At 43.0% G+C, this 13,843-nt stretch overlaps 1 protein-coding gene across 1 annotated transcript in view; it reads left to right on the forward strand.

Annotated features, from left to right (window-relative positions):
• LOC135463337 (S-antigen protein-like) overlaps positions 1-11,850 on the forward strand; it is a 48,226-nt gene extending 36,376 nt beyond the window's left edge. The window contains exons 2-3 of the mRNA XM_064740598.1: positions 9,783-11,290; positions 11,463-11,850. Of these exons, the coding sequence (XP_064596668.1) occupies positions 9,783-11,290; positions 11,463-11,850 (1,896 nt within the window). The remainder of the gene's footprint in view (positions 1-9,782; positions 11,291-11,462) is intronic.
• The last annotated feature ends 1,993 nt before the right edge of the window (positions 11,851-13,843 follow it).

The following is a 13,843-nucleotide window of genomic DNA, read 5'->3' on the forward strand; positions in this document are numbered from 1 at the left end:
CAAAGACACCAGATATGACACCCCAAGCAGTCACACTTTACTGACACCCGGCCAACCCTTTGTGTCTCCATACTCTAACCTCTCAGTGCTAACCGCCCAGTGAGACATAAACAAGTACCATTTTTGAAGTCTTCGCTATGACCTGATTCTGGCTTAATCCCCGTCTTCCGACTTCGAGGTCGACTCTCTAGCCATTAGGCCACTGAAGCTGTTCCAATACAATTGGTAATAACTGACAAAACAATGTTGAATGCAATGTAAAAACATAATAAAGAGTGTTATAGATTTTCTTTATGACAAAAGTCCATCGCTGGCAAGGGAAATCTGCCAAATCCCAGGAGGTTTCTGTCAAATATATTTCTATTGTCACACCCTTTTTTGGTCTTTTCTCATCTTTTCTCATCTTTTGAAGGAGGGGTTTTTGTCTGATATTTTCACTCTGTCTTGATTCCTTGATTTTTTTTTTTTTTTTATGTTTATTGAAACACAATTGTATTTCAACATCAATGACACACAACATAGACTATTACTGGCAAAAAAATATAGAAAGCCTTTCAAAATGATGTGTCTGTGCGAAACGGTGAATCAGGCTACGTAAACCTATCTGGGACAGAAAAAGTCCCAAAAGCGATCAATCAAGAGTCGCCAGACTGTTAGAGCGACACAGAGCCGAGAGAAAACATGGGGTATCAGTGTCTACCCCTCATCAACTTCTTCATGTGGTGAATATGGCAGGGTCTTTATGTAACTGCCAAGACATCATCGTGCTGAACAGCTTGTCTTGCATCGTCATGTGAACCAACATCGTGAACTGGGCAGGCAACGAAAGGGCCATTACGTCGGTCAATTGACTCCTACAGACACTGCATTCCAACCACAGGCTTAAAACCTGGACATTAACCCACACCAAGGGACTAATGCTGACTATGGACTACGTGATGGTACAAAGTATCACCACACTGACAGGTTGTAAAATGTTGCCTAAATCTCCTAAAGGGCTATACGCAATTCCACAAAACAACTTTCTTTTCTCACCAATACCTACGAGACTTATTTGAGCTTAACATTCGCCCCAAAAAGTGCATTTTATAGGTAAATAAATAGGTCATAAAATATTACTTTTGATGCTGAAACTTACATTTTTCAAGTAGGTCAACATCCTACATGTACCTTCCAAACAAACACCTTTCTAACGTCAACAGAACTGTCAAAAATCAGACAAAATGTATATACTTAGCCATGGACAAAATCTTCGGCCATTCTGAAATATGGTCAAGCAAATTTTCAAAATGGCACAGACACCCTAAATGACCTAAAATTTTGCCCACAAAAGTGAATTTTCAGAGGTAAATAAATGTCACAAAATATTAATTTCATCGCTAAAACATAGTAGAATATCAGTAGAATATCATCCCAAGCTCCAAGCAAACATTGAAAAACCTTTCTAAAGTCACCACAATTTAAACTCTCAGAATCAGAAAATGTGGGCAAGTTACACACAGTTGTTCAAATCATAAAGCCTGGCATCAATATGCGGATGGTTGTGGGTTTCCCCAGGGCTCTGCCTGGTTTCATCTCACCATAATGCTGGCCACCATTGTATAAGTGAAATATTGTTGAGTACGGCGTAAGAAACCAATAAAATATATCAATAAATCCAATCATAAAACGCTTCAATATCATAAAACATAAGGTTTAATTTTTTCATTTGATTTGACTATTAATGCCGGACTCAAGAATTTTTCACTCATACAATGGCAGTCTGTTTTAATAATTATCTTTGTCATGGTTTGGACTTTTTTGACTGACCTCCGTGGCTTAATTGGTTAGCATGCTAATCAACTGGTTAATGACCCATGAGCCTCTCACCAATGCAGTCGCTGTGAGTTCAAGTCCAGCTCATGCTGGCTTCCTCTACTGCAGTACGTGAGAAGGTATTGGAGCAATCTGTGGTTGGTCGTGAGTTACCCCCAGGCTCTGCCCCGTTTCCTCCCACCATAATTCTGGCCCCGTCATATATGTGAAAAATTCTTGAGTATGGTGTAAAACACCCAATCAAGTAAACAATATTAATAGTGAGTGGAGGAATGTTGAATGCTGCGGAAAAAACCACTGACCCCAAGCGTTTGTTTACTTATTCATCTTACTGGTAGTTTACTCAATATTTCACTGGCAATATTTCACTTACAGCAGCATTATGGTGGGAGAAAACGGGGCAGAATCCAGACGAAAACCCACAACCATCTGCAGTTTGCTGACAGACATTCCCATGTATGACTGGAGAGAAAGCCAGCATGAGCTGGACTTGAACTCACAGTACATTGGTGACCTTACACAAGTTACTGCAAAAGCTTTCCACATGTGACAGATATGCGCGCAATACTGGTGAAGGAAAGTGGTCTTCAAGCTTATCAATTTTCATCAAGGCCTAACACACAGTCAGAGTAGAGGGAGTCTGCAGACTTCCTGCCCAATGCCAGATTTGAACTCTCATCCTGAATGTGCTATCAACTGATTGTTAATACGACCTTAACCAATAAGCCAGGGCACAATTCCAAACCAATTTAAAGCTCTGGGGCCCCAGTATTATACTTACTAAGTAAGCCTTCCATATGAACACATACATTTTCTTACTTGCAATTCTCCAATTATTTTTCTTCTTGAGAAAGACTTATGGCCTTCGTAACAGTGATGCATTGTTCAGTATAGTGATAAAAACCAATTTATCAAGTTATCATTTTATAATATGGTGTGGACAGCATGCATTAAGGCTATTTATAAGGGCTTTACACTACACTGATATGGTACAAACAAAGTTATATTGTATATCATATATGTATATTATATAAATATCTCACATATACATTTAATCAGTAAAACTGAATAAACTGCACTGAGCCGAGCTTTACTGTAAACTGATATGCTACAAACAAAATTATATTACATTATTTATTTATTTGATTGGTGTTTTACGCCGTACTCAAGAATATTTCACTTATACGACGGCGGCCAGCATTATGGTGGGTGGAAAATGGGCAAACCAGGGAAAACCCACAGACCTTCCCACTTACGGGCCGGGGAGGAAGCCAGCATGAGCTGGACTTGAACTCACAGAGACCGCATTGGTGAGAGGCTCCTGGGTCATTATGCTGTGCTAGCGCCCTAACCAACTAAGCCACGGAGGACCCCTATTACATTACATTAATAATATTATATTAATTATGTTATATTATATTATAAATATATATATATATATATTATATATATACTATATACATATCTCACATATACATTTAATCAGTAAAATTGAATAAATTGCACTGAGCCGAGTCTGAACTTTCAATACATAAAACTTAAGAACAAATAATTAATAATAAGTTAATAATATTACACATTATGTACATCTATAAACAAATAGGACTCCTTTTCCTCCCATCACAATGCTGGTCGCCATTGTATAAATCAAATGTTCTTGAGTATAGTGTAAAACACCATTCAAATAAAAAAAATATATAAATATATAAATAAGTAAATCAATAAATGTGAGTGCAGCAATTGTCACTGCAACTCACTTGGGTCTTTCCCTCAGGCTGCCTACAGTCAAATTTTTAGCAATCCATCTTTAACCAAAGGTAGAGAGTGCTATAGATTTAACCATAACTATAGATTTGAGATTGAGGCCAGATTTTGACACCAACACTGGCATTCAATTCTGAGAAAAAGAAAGCCAAGTAAGCTTGACTCTACACACCACACCAGTGTTATGATGCTTGGTTGAGCAACACACTACACCAGTGTTATGATGCTTGGTTGAGCAACACACTACACCAGTGTTATGATGCTTGGTTGAGCAACACATCACACCAGTGTTATGAGGCTTGGTTGAGCAACACACTACACCAGTGTTATGATGCTTGGTTGAGCAACACATCACACCAGTGTTATGATGCTTGGTTGAGCAACATACTACACCAGTGTTATCATGCTTGGTTGAGCAACACGACAACACCAGTGTTATGACGCTTGGTTGAGCAACACACTACACCGTTGTTATGATGTTTGGTTGAGCAACACATCACACCAGTGTTATGACGTTTGGTTGAGCAACACATCACACCAGTGTTATCATGCTTGGTTGAGCAACATACTACACCAATGTTATGATGCTTGGTTGAGCAGCACACCACACCAGTGCTATGATGCTTGGTTGAGCAACATACTACACCAGTGTTATCATGCTTGGTTGAGCAACACGACAACACCAGTGTTATGACGCTTGGTTGAGCAACACACTACACCGTTGTTATGATGTTTGGTTGAGCAACACATCACACCAGTGTTATGACGTTTGGTTGAGCAACACATCACACCAGTGTTATCATGCTTGGTTGAGCAACATACTACACCAGTGTTATGATGCTTGGTTGAGCAACACACTACACCAGTGTTATCATGCTTGGTTGAGCAATACACTACACCAGTTTTATGATGATTGGTTGAGCAACACACTACACCAGTGTTATGATGCTTGGTTGAGCAACACATCACACCAGTGTTATGATGCTTGGTTGAGCAACACACTACACCGTTGTTATGATGCTTGGTTGAGCAACACACTACACCAGTGTTATGATGCTTGGTTGAGCAACACACTACACCAGTGTTACGATGCTTGATTTGAGCAACACACTACACCAGTGTAATCATGCTTGGATGAGCAACACACTACACCAGTGTTATCATGCTTGGTTGAGCAACACACTACACCAGTGTTATGATGCTTGGTTGAGCAACACACTACACTGGTGTTATGATGCTTGGTGAGCAACACACTACACTGGTGCTTTAATGCTTGGTTGAGCAGCACACTACACCAGTGTAATCATGCTTGGTTGAGCAACATACTACACCAGTGTTACGATGCTTGGTTGAGCAACACACTACACCAGTGTTATGATGCTTGGTTGAGCAACACATCACACCAGTGTTATGATGCTTGGCTGAGCAGCATACTACACCAGTGTTATGATGCTTGGTTGAGCAATACACTACACCAGTGTTATGATGCTTGGTTGAGCAACACATCACACTAGTGTTATGATGCTTGGTTGAGCAACACATCACACCAGTGTTATCATGCTTAATTGAGTAACACACTACACCAGTGTTATGATGTTTGGTTGAGCAACACACTACACCAGTGTTATGATGCCTGGTTGAGCAACACACTACACCAGTGTTATGATGCCTGGTTGAGCAACACACTACACTAGTGTTACGATGCTTGGTTGAGCAACACACTACACCAGTGTTATGATGCTTGGCTGAGCAACATACTACACCAGTGTTATGATGCTTGGTTGAGCAACACATCACACCAGTGTTACGATGCTTGGTTGAGCAACACATCACACCAGTGTTATGATGCTTGGTTGAGCAACACACTACACCGTTGTTATGATGCTTGGTTGAGCAACACATCACACCAGTGTTATGATGCTTGGTTGAGCAATACACTACACCAGTGTTATCATGTTTGGTTGAGCAACACACTACACCAGTGTTATGATGCTTGATTGAGCAACACACTACACCAGTGTTATCATGCTTGGTTGAGCAACACACTACACCAGTGTTATGATGTTTGGTTGAGCAACACACTACACCAGTGTTACGATGCTTGATTGAGAAACACACTACACCAGTGTTATGATGCTTGGTTGAGCAACACACTACACCAGTGTTATGATGTTTGGTTGAGCAACACATCACACCAGTGTTATGATGCTTGGTTGAGCAACACACTACACCAGTGTTATCATGCTTGGTTGAGCAACACATTACACCGTTGTTATGATGCTTGATTGAGCAACACATCACACCAGTGTTACGATGCTTGGTTGAGCAACACACTACACCGTTGTTATGATGCTTGGTTGAGCAACACATCACACCAGTGTTACGATGCTTGGTTGAGCAACACACTACACCAGTGTTACTATGCTTGGTTGAGCAACACATCACACCAGTGTTATGATGCTTGGTTGAGCAACACACTACACCAGTGTTATGATGCTTGGTTGAGCAACACATCACACCAGTGTTATGATGCTTGGTTGAGCAACACACTACACCAGTGTTATGATGCTTGGTTGAGCAACACACTACACCAGTGTTATGATGCTTGGCTGAGCAACACACTACACCAGTGTTACAATGCTTGGTTGAGCAACACACTACACCAGTGTTATGATGCTTGGTTGAGCAACACACTACACCGTTGTTATGATGCTTGGTTGAGCAACACACTACACCAGTGTTATGATGCCTGGTTGAGCAACACACTACACCAGTGTTATCATGCTTGGCTGAGCAACATACTACACCAGTGTTATCATGCTTGGTTGAGCAACACACTACACCAGTGTTATCATGCTTGGTTGAGCAACACACTACACCAGTGTTATCATGCTTGGTTTAGCAACACAACACACACTTCGCAATGGGAAAATAAGCTAAAAAATTGTTTCTATATACAGTAAATTAGATAAACCCAAGATTTCAATTAATAATTCTTAAATTATCAACTGAAAAATGGGCATTCAAAATTAATAACAGAAGGCCAATTCTTTATTCAACAGAACCGGCATACAATAAATATATTAAGGCTTGTTACATGCAAAAAAAAAACCCAGCTTTGCGACATTTTAGTTAAGCAACCCTTACCTGCACATTTAATAAAATATGGCCTGATAAGACTTCCAGGAGAGTTTGTGTTCTCTCATAGCAGACAAAGACGCAGCATAAGGCCGGCAGAAAACCAGGACACGTACTTTAAACAGGTGGTTGAGGACAGGCGAGTCTTAGATGATCAAGAGACAGACTACGATAAGAACAGCTATAGACTGTCAGACTCCTTGTCCAATAACAGATGATCAAGAAAAACACTGAATCCCTTACTTCACCAATGTCAAAAGAGCAATTGCCTCATTATATATCATGCTTTCGTTTTGGCTTTGTTTCCATGACGACATTAAGAGACACTATACATATACCTTTCATGATATAAAAGTACGATCAAATACATATATATATATATATATATATATATATATATATATATATATATATGTATGTGTCTATCTTCAGACTAAGTCTATATACAATAGCTTAACATGGCTTAATTCACCACGTCATAATTCATATCGTAGCCAATCATATTTCTTCTGGGTGTTTTCTTCATTTTTTAATACCGGTGCGGATAGTACAGTTTGTACAGCGTCCGCTTCGGGAGCGGTAGATCCAGGGTCAATACTGGGTCGAGTCACACCTAAGACCTTAAAAGAGGAAGTTGTAACTTCCTCACATGGCGTTCAGCATGAAGGGCATAGTGCAGAGACTGGCTGACCCGTATCAGTATAATGGCTCAGGCGGGGCACCTTACTTGCCTTCGGTAAGTCATCTCAGTGAAGCACTAGATAAAAGAGCGGTGGAAATCCGTCCTTCAACACGGAGGTCCATTACATACACCCTAAGGATTCCTTAGTCGTCATATGACAAATTTTTGAGCATGACGTCAAACAACAAGCACTCTCTCACTCACTTTTTAATAGTTTCATACATACAGCTGTAATTTGGTATTTTTCATACTTACATGTAGGTATTTGTCATACTTACATATAGGTATTTGTCATACTTACATGTAGGTATTTTTCATACATGAACATACATGTACTTAAACAAAAAGGCACAGTTCTGTGTTTTTCATACTTTCAGGTAGAATCAGCTTTTTTGCACATATGATAGAAATAGAGATAGAAATACGTGTATATAGAATTTGATATTCTTTGTATTTACAGGTTCAATCTTTTATTTTTCATACATGTGCATTGTACTTATACAAATATATACAATATGGTATTTTTCATACCCCTATGTACTGGCAAGTAGGTGTTTTTCATACATGTTTTTGATACAACTACATGTACATACAATTTGGTATTTTTCATATTTACAGGTACAATCTGGTATTTTTCCTACTCACCTGTAAGTAGATATTTTTCATGCATATAAGTACATACTGTTTGGTATTTTTCATACTCATATATAAGTAGGTACTTGCCATACAAACTTACTTATAAAAACATGACAAATAGGTAAAAAAAAGGGGGTACAGGCAGGTATTTTTCATCTGTATACCTATACCTATACAAGTATTAGGTAGAAGTGGTATTTTTGACAGTTACAATTACCAGTGTGGTCACATGTGTCTGATATCAATTACCTGTCTTTTTCAGCTGGGTTCATATCCTATACTATATAGACATATCTTAATGTATCAGTCTTGATTTCAAGTACAGAACATGTGTATTAGCTCTATTAATTCAATTCCATCAACAATTCTGCCTTTTTTTCTCTGAGGCATCAGTTGAGATTTCATCTGCGGCTGTCAGCTATTTAGTCGCCTGCCTGGCCTGTCATCTTCTATAGATGTGTTTTCGGACAGGCCGCCTTGAGACCAGGGCGAGTAAGAAATCAATAGCAGTGGTCAGTGCCAAGTGACCTCGGGCCACTGTCTGCATCTGGATGGCCACAGACATAAAAAAAAGCCGAGGAGCGACAGGACTATTGACGTGAAAACCGCTCCAGACTGACCAAGCTCTTGTCTACCAATACACTCACACAGAGAGCTGTAGCGCACAGAAAAAAGGCCAAACGCTTTTTGATTAACTTTAGAATATCTCCCCCGCTGGATTTGATCCGATCGGAATAACTGTCAAAAAAGCTTTGTCAGCCAATACTTCCTGCGACAAAGGTATTCCGCGGCATGGTTGAGTCTGCCTGTGGAAATGACTCTTTTGTCAGCAACTGAGGCTAATCGCCGAGATGACAGGAGATGTTAAGATGGTATTAGCGACAATAACAGAAAGAATTCGGCCTCCTGCAATGCCGAGTCAGCTTCCACTTCAACCCTTCGAAAGGTCGACAAGGGAACCACTTCAATTTATCTGCCGAGTTTGTCAAGCCACTGCAGGAACTATACGGCAAATAAAAGGACTGTACAACATGTGAGCAAACACTACTTCCATGGAAACTTTCTTCTTATCTTGTTGTTTTTTATACGCAGATGATCCTCACTGTCTAACTACAATGCCCTTCATCTGAAGCTGATTTGTATGACAAACAAAATACAAACTCTGTTTTAACTGAGAACAGTGTGTACTTACACGTATATCCTGACAAAAACAAGAACTCCTTATTTTGGGAAAAACCACGTACCTACAACCTCAAACTTTCCGATACTCTGATTCAAATTTTACACAGACATGGCTGAAAGCAGGATAAAACTTTCTAATCACGCAACAATTTGATTCCCACAAAGGAATCATGCATGCAAATATGTGTTTGCTTACTTACTTATTTATTTGTTTATTTACTTGTTTCAACTCCACACTCAAAAGCTTTTTCACTTTTGTAGTGGTGGTCAGTTTTATGAGGGAAGAGGGAGCTGGAGCCCTGCAGGTAGAGTAAAACTACAGGCCTTGGGTAGGTTGCTAGTGTCAACCTTACCAGCAAATTTCATGAGAGAACGGAATCGACTGCTTCTTGCCTCAGAAGCCCAGAGAGCATGCAAAGGAAGGAGACAAAACTCCAACAATTCCCTGGTACATTGGCTGGTATTTAACTCACGACTCGTGTGTCGAGGAAAGCTAAACCATGTGGCCATAACCTACTTCATGAAACATGTATTTGTTTATGACATATGACGACAGGGTGTGTAGGGCAAGGGGAAGACAGGACAGGTCAGGACCGGGAGGACAGGGGATATACCACAGATCAGGACAGGGAGGACAGGACAGATCAGGACAGGGAGGACAGGACAGATCAGGACAGGGAGGACAGGAAGGACAGGACAGGGAGGACAGGACAGATCAGGACAGGAAGGACAGAACAGATCAGGACAGGACAGATCAGGACAGGGAGGACAGGACAGATCAGGACAGGGAGAACAGGACAGATCAGGACAGGGAGGACAGGACAGATCAGTACAGGACAGATCAGGACAGGGACAACAGGACAGATCAGGACACGACAGATCAGGACAGGGAGGACAGGACTTATCAGGAGAGGGAGAACAGGACAGGGAGGACAGGACAGATCAGGACAGGGAGGACAGGACAGATCAGGACAGGGAGGACAGGACTGATCAGGACAGGGAGGACAGGACTGATCAGGACAGGACAGATCAGGACAGGGAGGACAGGACTGATCAGGACAGGGAGGACAGGACTGATCAGGACAGGACAGATCAGGACAGGGAGGACAGGACTGATCAGGACAGGGAGGACAGGACTGATCAGGACAGGACAGATCAGGATAGGGAGGACAGGACAGATCAGGACAGGGAGGACAGGACAGATCAGGACAGGGAGAACAGAACAGATCAGGACAGGAAGGACTGGACAGATCAGGACAGGGAGGACAGGATAGCGAGGACAGGGGATATAGGACAGATCAGGACATTGAGGTCAGGACAGATCAGGACAGGGACGACAGGACAGGGAGGACTGGACAGATCAGGACAGGGAGGACAGGACAGATCAGGACAGGGAGGACAGAACAAATCAGGACAGGGAGAACAGGACAGATCAGGACAGGGAGGACAGAACAGATCAGGACAGGGACGACAGGACAGGGAGGACAGAACAGATCAGGACAGGGAGGACAGGACTGATCAGGACAGGGAGAACAGGACAGATCAGGATGGGGAGAACAGGCCAGATCAGGACAGGCAAGACAAGGAGGACAGGACAGATCAGGACAGGCAGGACAGGACAGATCAGGACAGGGAGAACAGGACAGATCAGGACAGGGAGAACAGGACAGATCAGGACAGGGAGGACAGGACTGATCAGGACAGGGAGAACAGGACAGATCAGGACAGGGAGGACAGGACAGATCAGGATAGGGAGAACAGGACAGATCAGGACAGGGAGGACAGAACAGATCAGGACAGGGACAACAGGACAGATCAGGATAGGGAGAACAGGCCAGATCAGGATAGGGAGAACAGGCCAGATCAGGACAGGCAAGACAAGGAGGACAGGACAGATCAGGACAGGCAGGACAGGACAGATCAGGACAGATCAGGACAGGGAGAACAGGACAGATCAGGACAGGGAGAACAGGACAGATCAGGACAGGACAGATCAGGACAGGCAGGACAGGACAGATCAGGACAGGCAGGACAGGACGGCGAGGACAGGGGATATAGGGCAGATCAGAACAGGTCAGATCAGGACATGGAGGACAGGACAGCGAGGACAGAACAGATCAGGACAGGAGGACAGGGCAAATCAGGATAGGGAGGACAGGACAGGGGGGGGACAAGACACGGAAGACAGGGAGGACAGGGCAAATCAGGATAGGGAGGACAGGACTGATCAGCACAGGGAGGACAGGACAGATCAGGACAGGGAGGACAGGACAGATCAGGACAGAGAGGACAGGGCAAATCAGGATAGGGAGGACAGGACAGATCAGGACAGGGAGGATAGGACAGATCAGGACAGGGAGGACAGGGCAGATCACGACAGGGAGAACAGGACAGATCAGGACAGGACAGATCAGGACAGGCAGGACAGGACAGATCAGGACAGGCAGGACAGGACAGCGAGGACAGGGGATATAGGGCAGATCAGAACAGGGCAGATCAGGATATGTAGGACAGGACAGATCACGAGAGAGAGGACAGGACAGGGAGGACAGGACAGATCAGGACAGGGAGGACAGGGCAGATCAGGACAGAGGATACAGGACAGATCAGGACAGGGGATACAGACAGATTAGAAGGAGATACAGAACTGTTCAGAACTGGGGATACAGGACAGATCAGTCAAGGGGATACAGTGCAGATCAGTCAAGGGGATACAGGGCAGATCCATGAAGGGGATACAAGGCAGATTAAGACAGGGGATACATGACAGATCAGGACAGGGGATACAGGACACATCAGTGAAGGGGATACAGACAAAGGATAGAGGACACATCAGGACAGATTAAAAATCCAAAAAAAGGGGGATAGAAGACAGACAAGGATGGGATACAGGACAGATCAGGGCAGGATACAGGAGACATCCATAAAGGGGATACAAGGCAGATCAAGACAGGGGACACAAGGCAGATCAAGACGGGATGCAGGACAGATCAGGACAGGGGATACAGGACACATCAGTGAAGGGGATACAGACAAAGGATAGAGGACACATCAGGACAGGTTATTAAGACATCAGTGAAGGGGATACAGGACACATCAGTGAAGGGGATACAGGACACATCCATGAAGGGGATACAAGGCAGATCAAGAGAGGGGGGACAGGACAGATCCAGGACAGGTTAAAAATCCAAAAAGGAGGATAGAGGACAGACCAGGATGGGGTACAGGACAGATCAGGGCAGGATACTGGAGACATCAGTGAAGGGAAAACAGGACACATCAGTTAAGGGGATACAGGACACATCCATCAAGGGGATACAAGGCAGATCAAGACAGGGGATACAGGACAGATCAGGACAGATCAGGACAGGTGATACAGGACAGATCAGTGAAGGGGATACAGGACACATCAGTGAAGGGGATACGGGACAGATCAGAAGGAGATACAGGACAGATCAGAACAGGGGATACAGGACAGATCATTCAAGGGGATACAGTGCAGATCAATCAAGGGAATACAATGTAAAATATTTAAAAAAGGGGGACAGAGGACAGATCAGGATGGGATACAGGACAGATCAGGATAGGGGATACAGGACATATCAGTGATGGGGATACAGGACATATCAGTGATGGGGATACAGGACACATCAGTGATGGGGATACAGGACACATCAGTGAAGGGGATACAGAACAGATCAGTGAAGGGGATACAGGACAGATCGGTGAAGAGGACACCGGACAGATCAGTGAAGGGGATAGAGGACAGATCAGGGCAGGATACAGAACAGATCAGTGAAGGGGATACAGGACAGTTCAGGACAGGGGATACAGGACACATCAGTGAAAGGGATACAGGACACATCAGTGAAGGGGATACAGGACAGATCAGTAAGGAGGATACATTACGGATCAGCGAAGGGGTTAGAGGACAGATCAGGACAAGGGATACAGGACAGGTCAGGACAAAGGATAGAGGACACATCAGGGCAGGTTAAAAATCTTTAATGTGAAGTACACAGATCTTTGTTTGGACTTTGTGCCATCATTTACTATGTCTATCACAATTTATCTAAAAGAATTATGTAAAATTTACCCCATAATCCTTTATACATTTATTTCATTGCCATGATGTTTTGGAGTTCTCTATTTCTTTGGACATATAACACTTATGACGGTGTCTGCCAGAGCATTTCTGCTAAAGCCATCGGCCCCCTTTCAACCCCGACGACTGCCCTGTCACCCCCAGCCACACACACACCTCCAATGCACTGTAAATCTTCAGTACCCCTCCGTTCCCCAAACTGCAACCAATCATAAGCTTAGGCAAGGCAATGAAAGATATACCCCACTGCAAAGCTTTGGACTACAATCACACATTTTTTTTCTGCTAACAACACTAACTATGAAGGAGCTGATGACTTAAAAAGTTGCTCAATAACTCTGGGATGACAAAATCAAATCATCAAAATCTGAATTCCCTGTGTGCTAGTTACACTATGTATTTGCACAGCTGTCGTGCCGACGGACAGAGAGACGTACAATAATTCACAAAAGATGTGAATTGTGTTTATGGGTGTTGCATTTATGCATGAGATGGCATAAATAAATATAAGGTAGACAATC

The sequence above is a fragment of the Liolophura sinensis genome, chromosome 3 (assembly GCF_032854445.1).
Source record: "Liolophura sinensis isolate JHLJ2023 chromosome 3, CUHK_Ljap_v2, whole genome shotgun sequence".
Taxonomy (NCBI): Eukaryota; Metazoa; Mollusca; class Polyplacophora; order Chitonida; family Chitonidae; genus Liolophura; species Liolophura sinensis.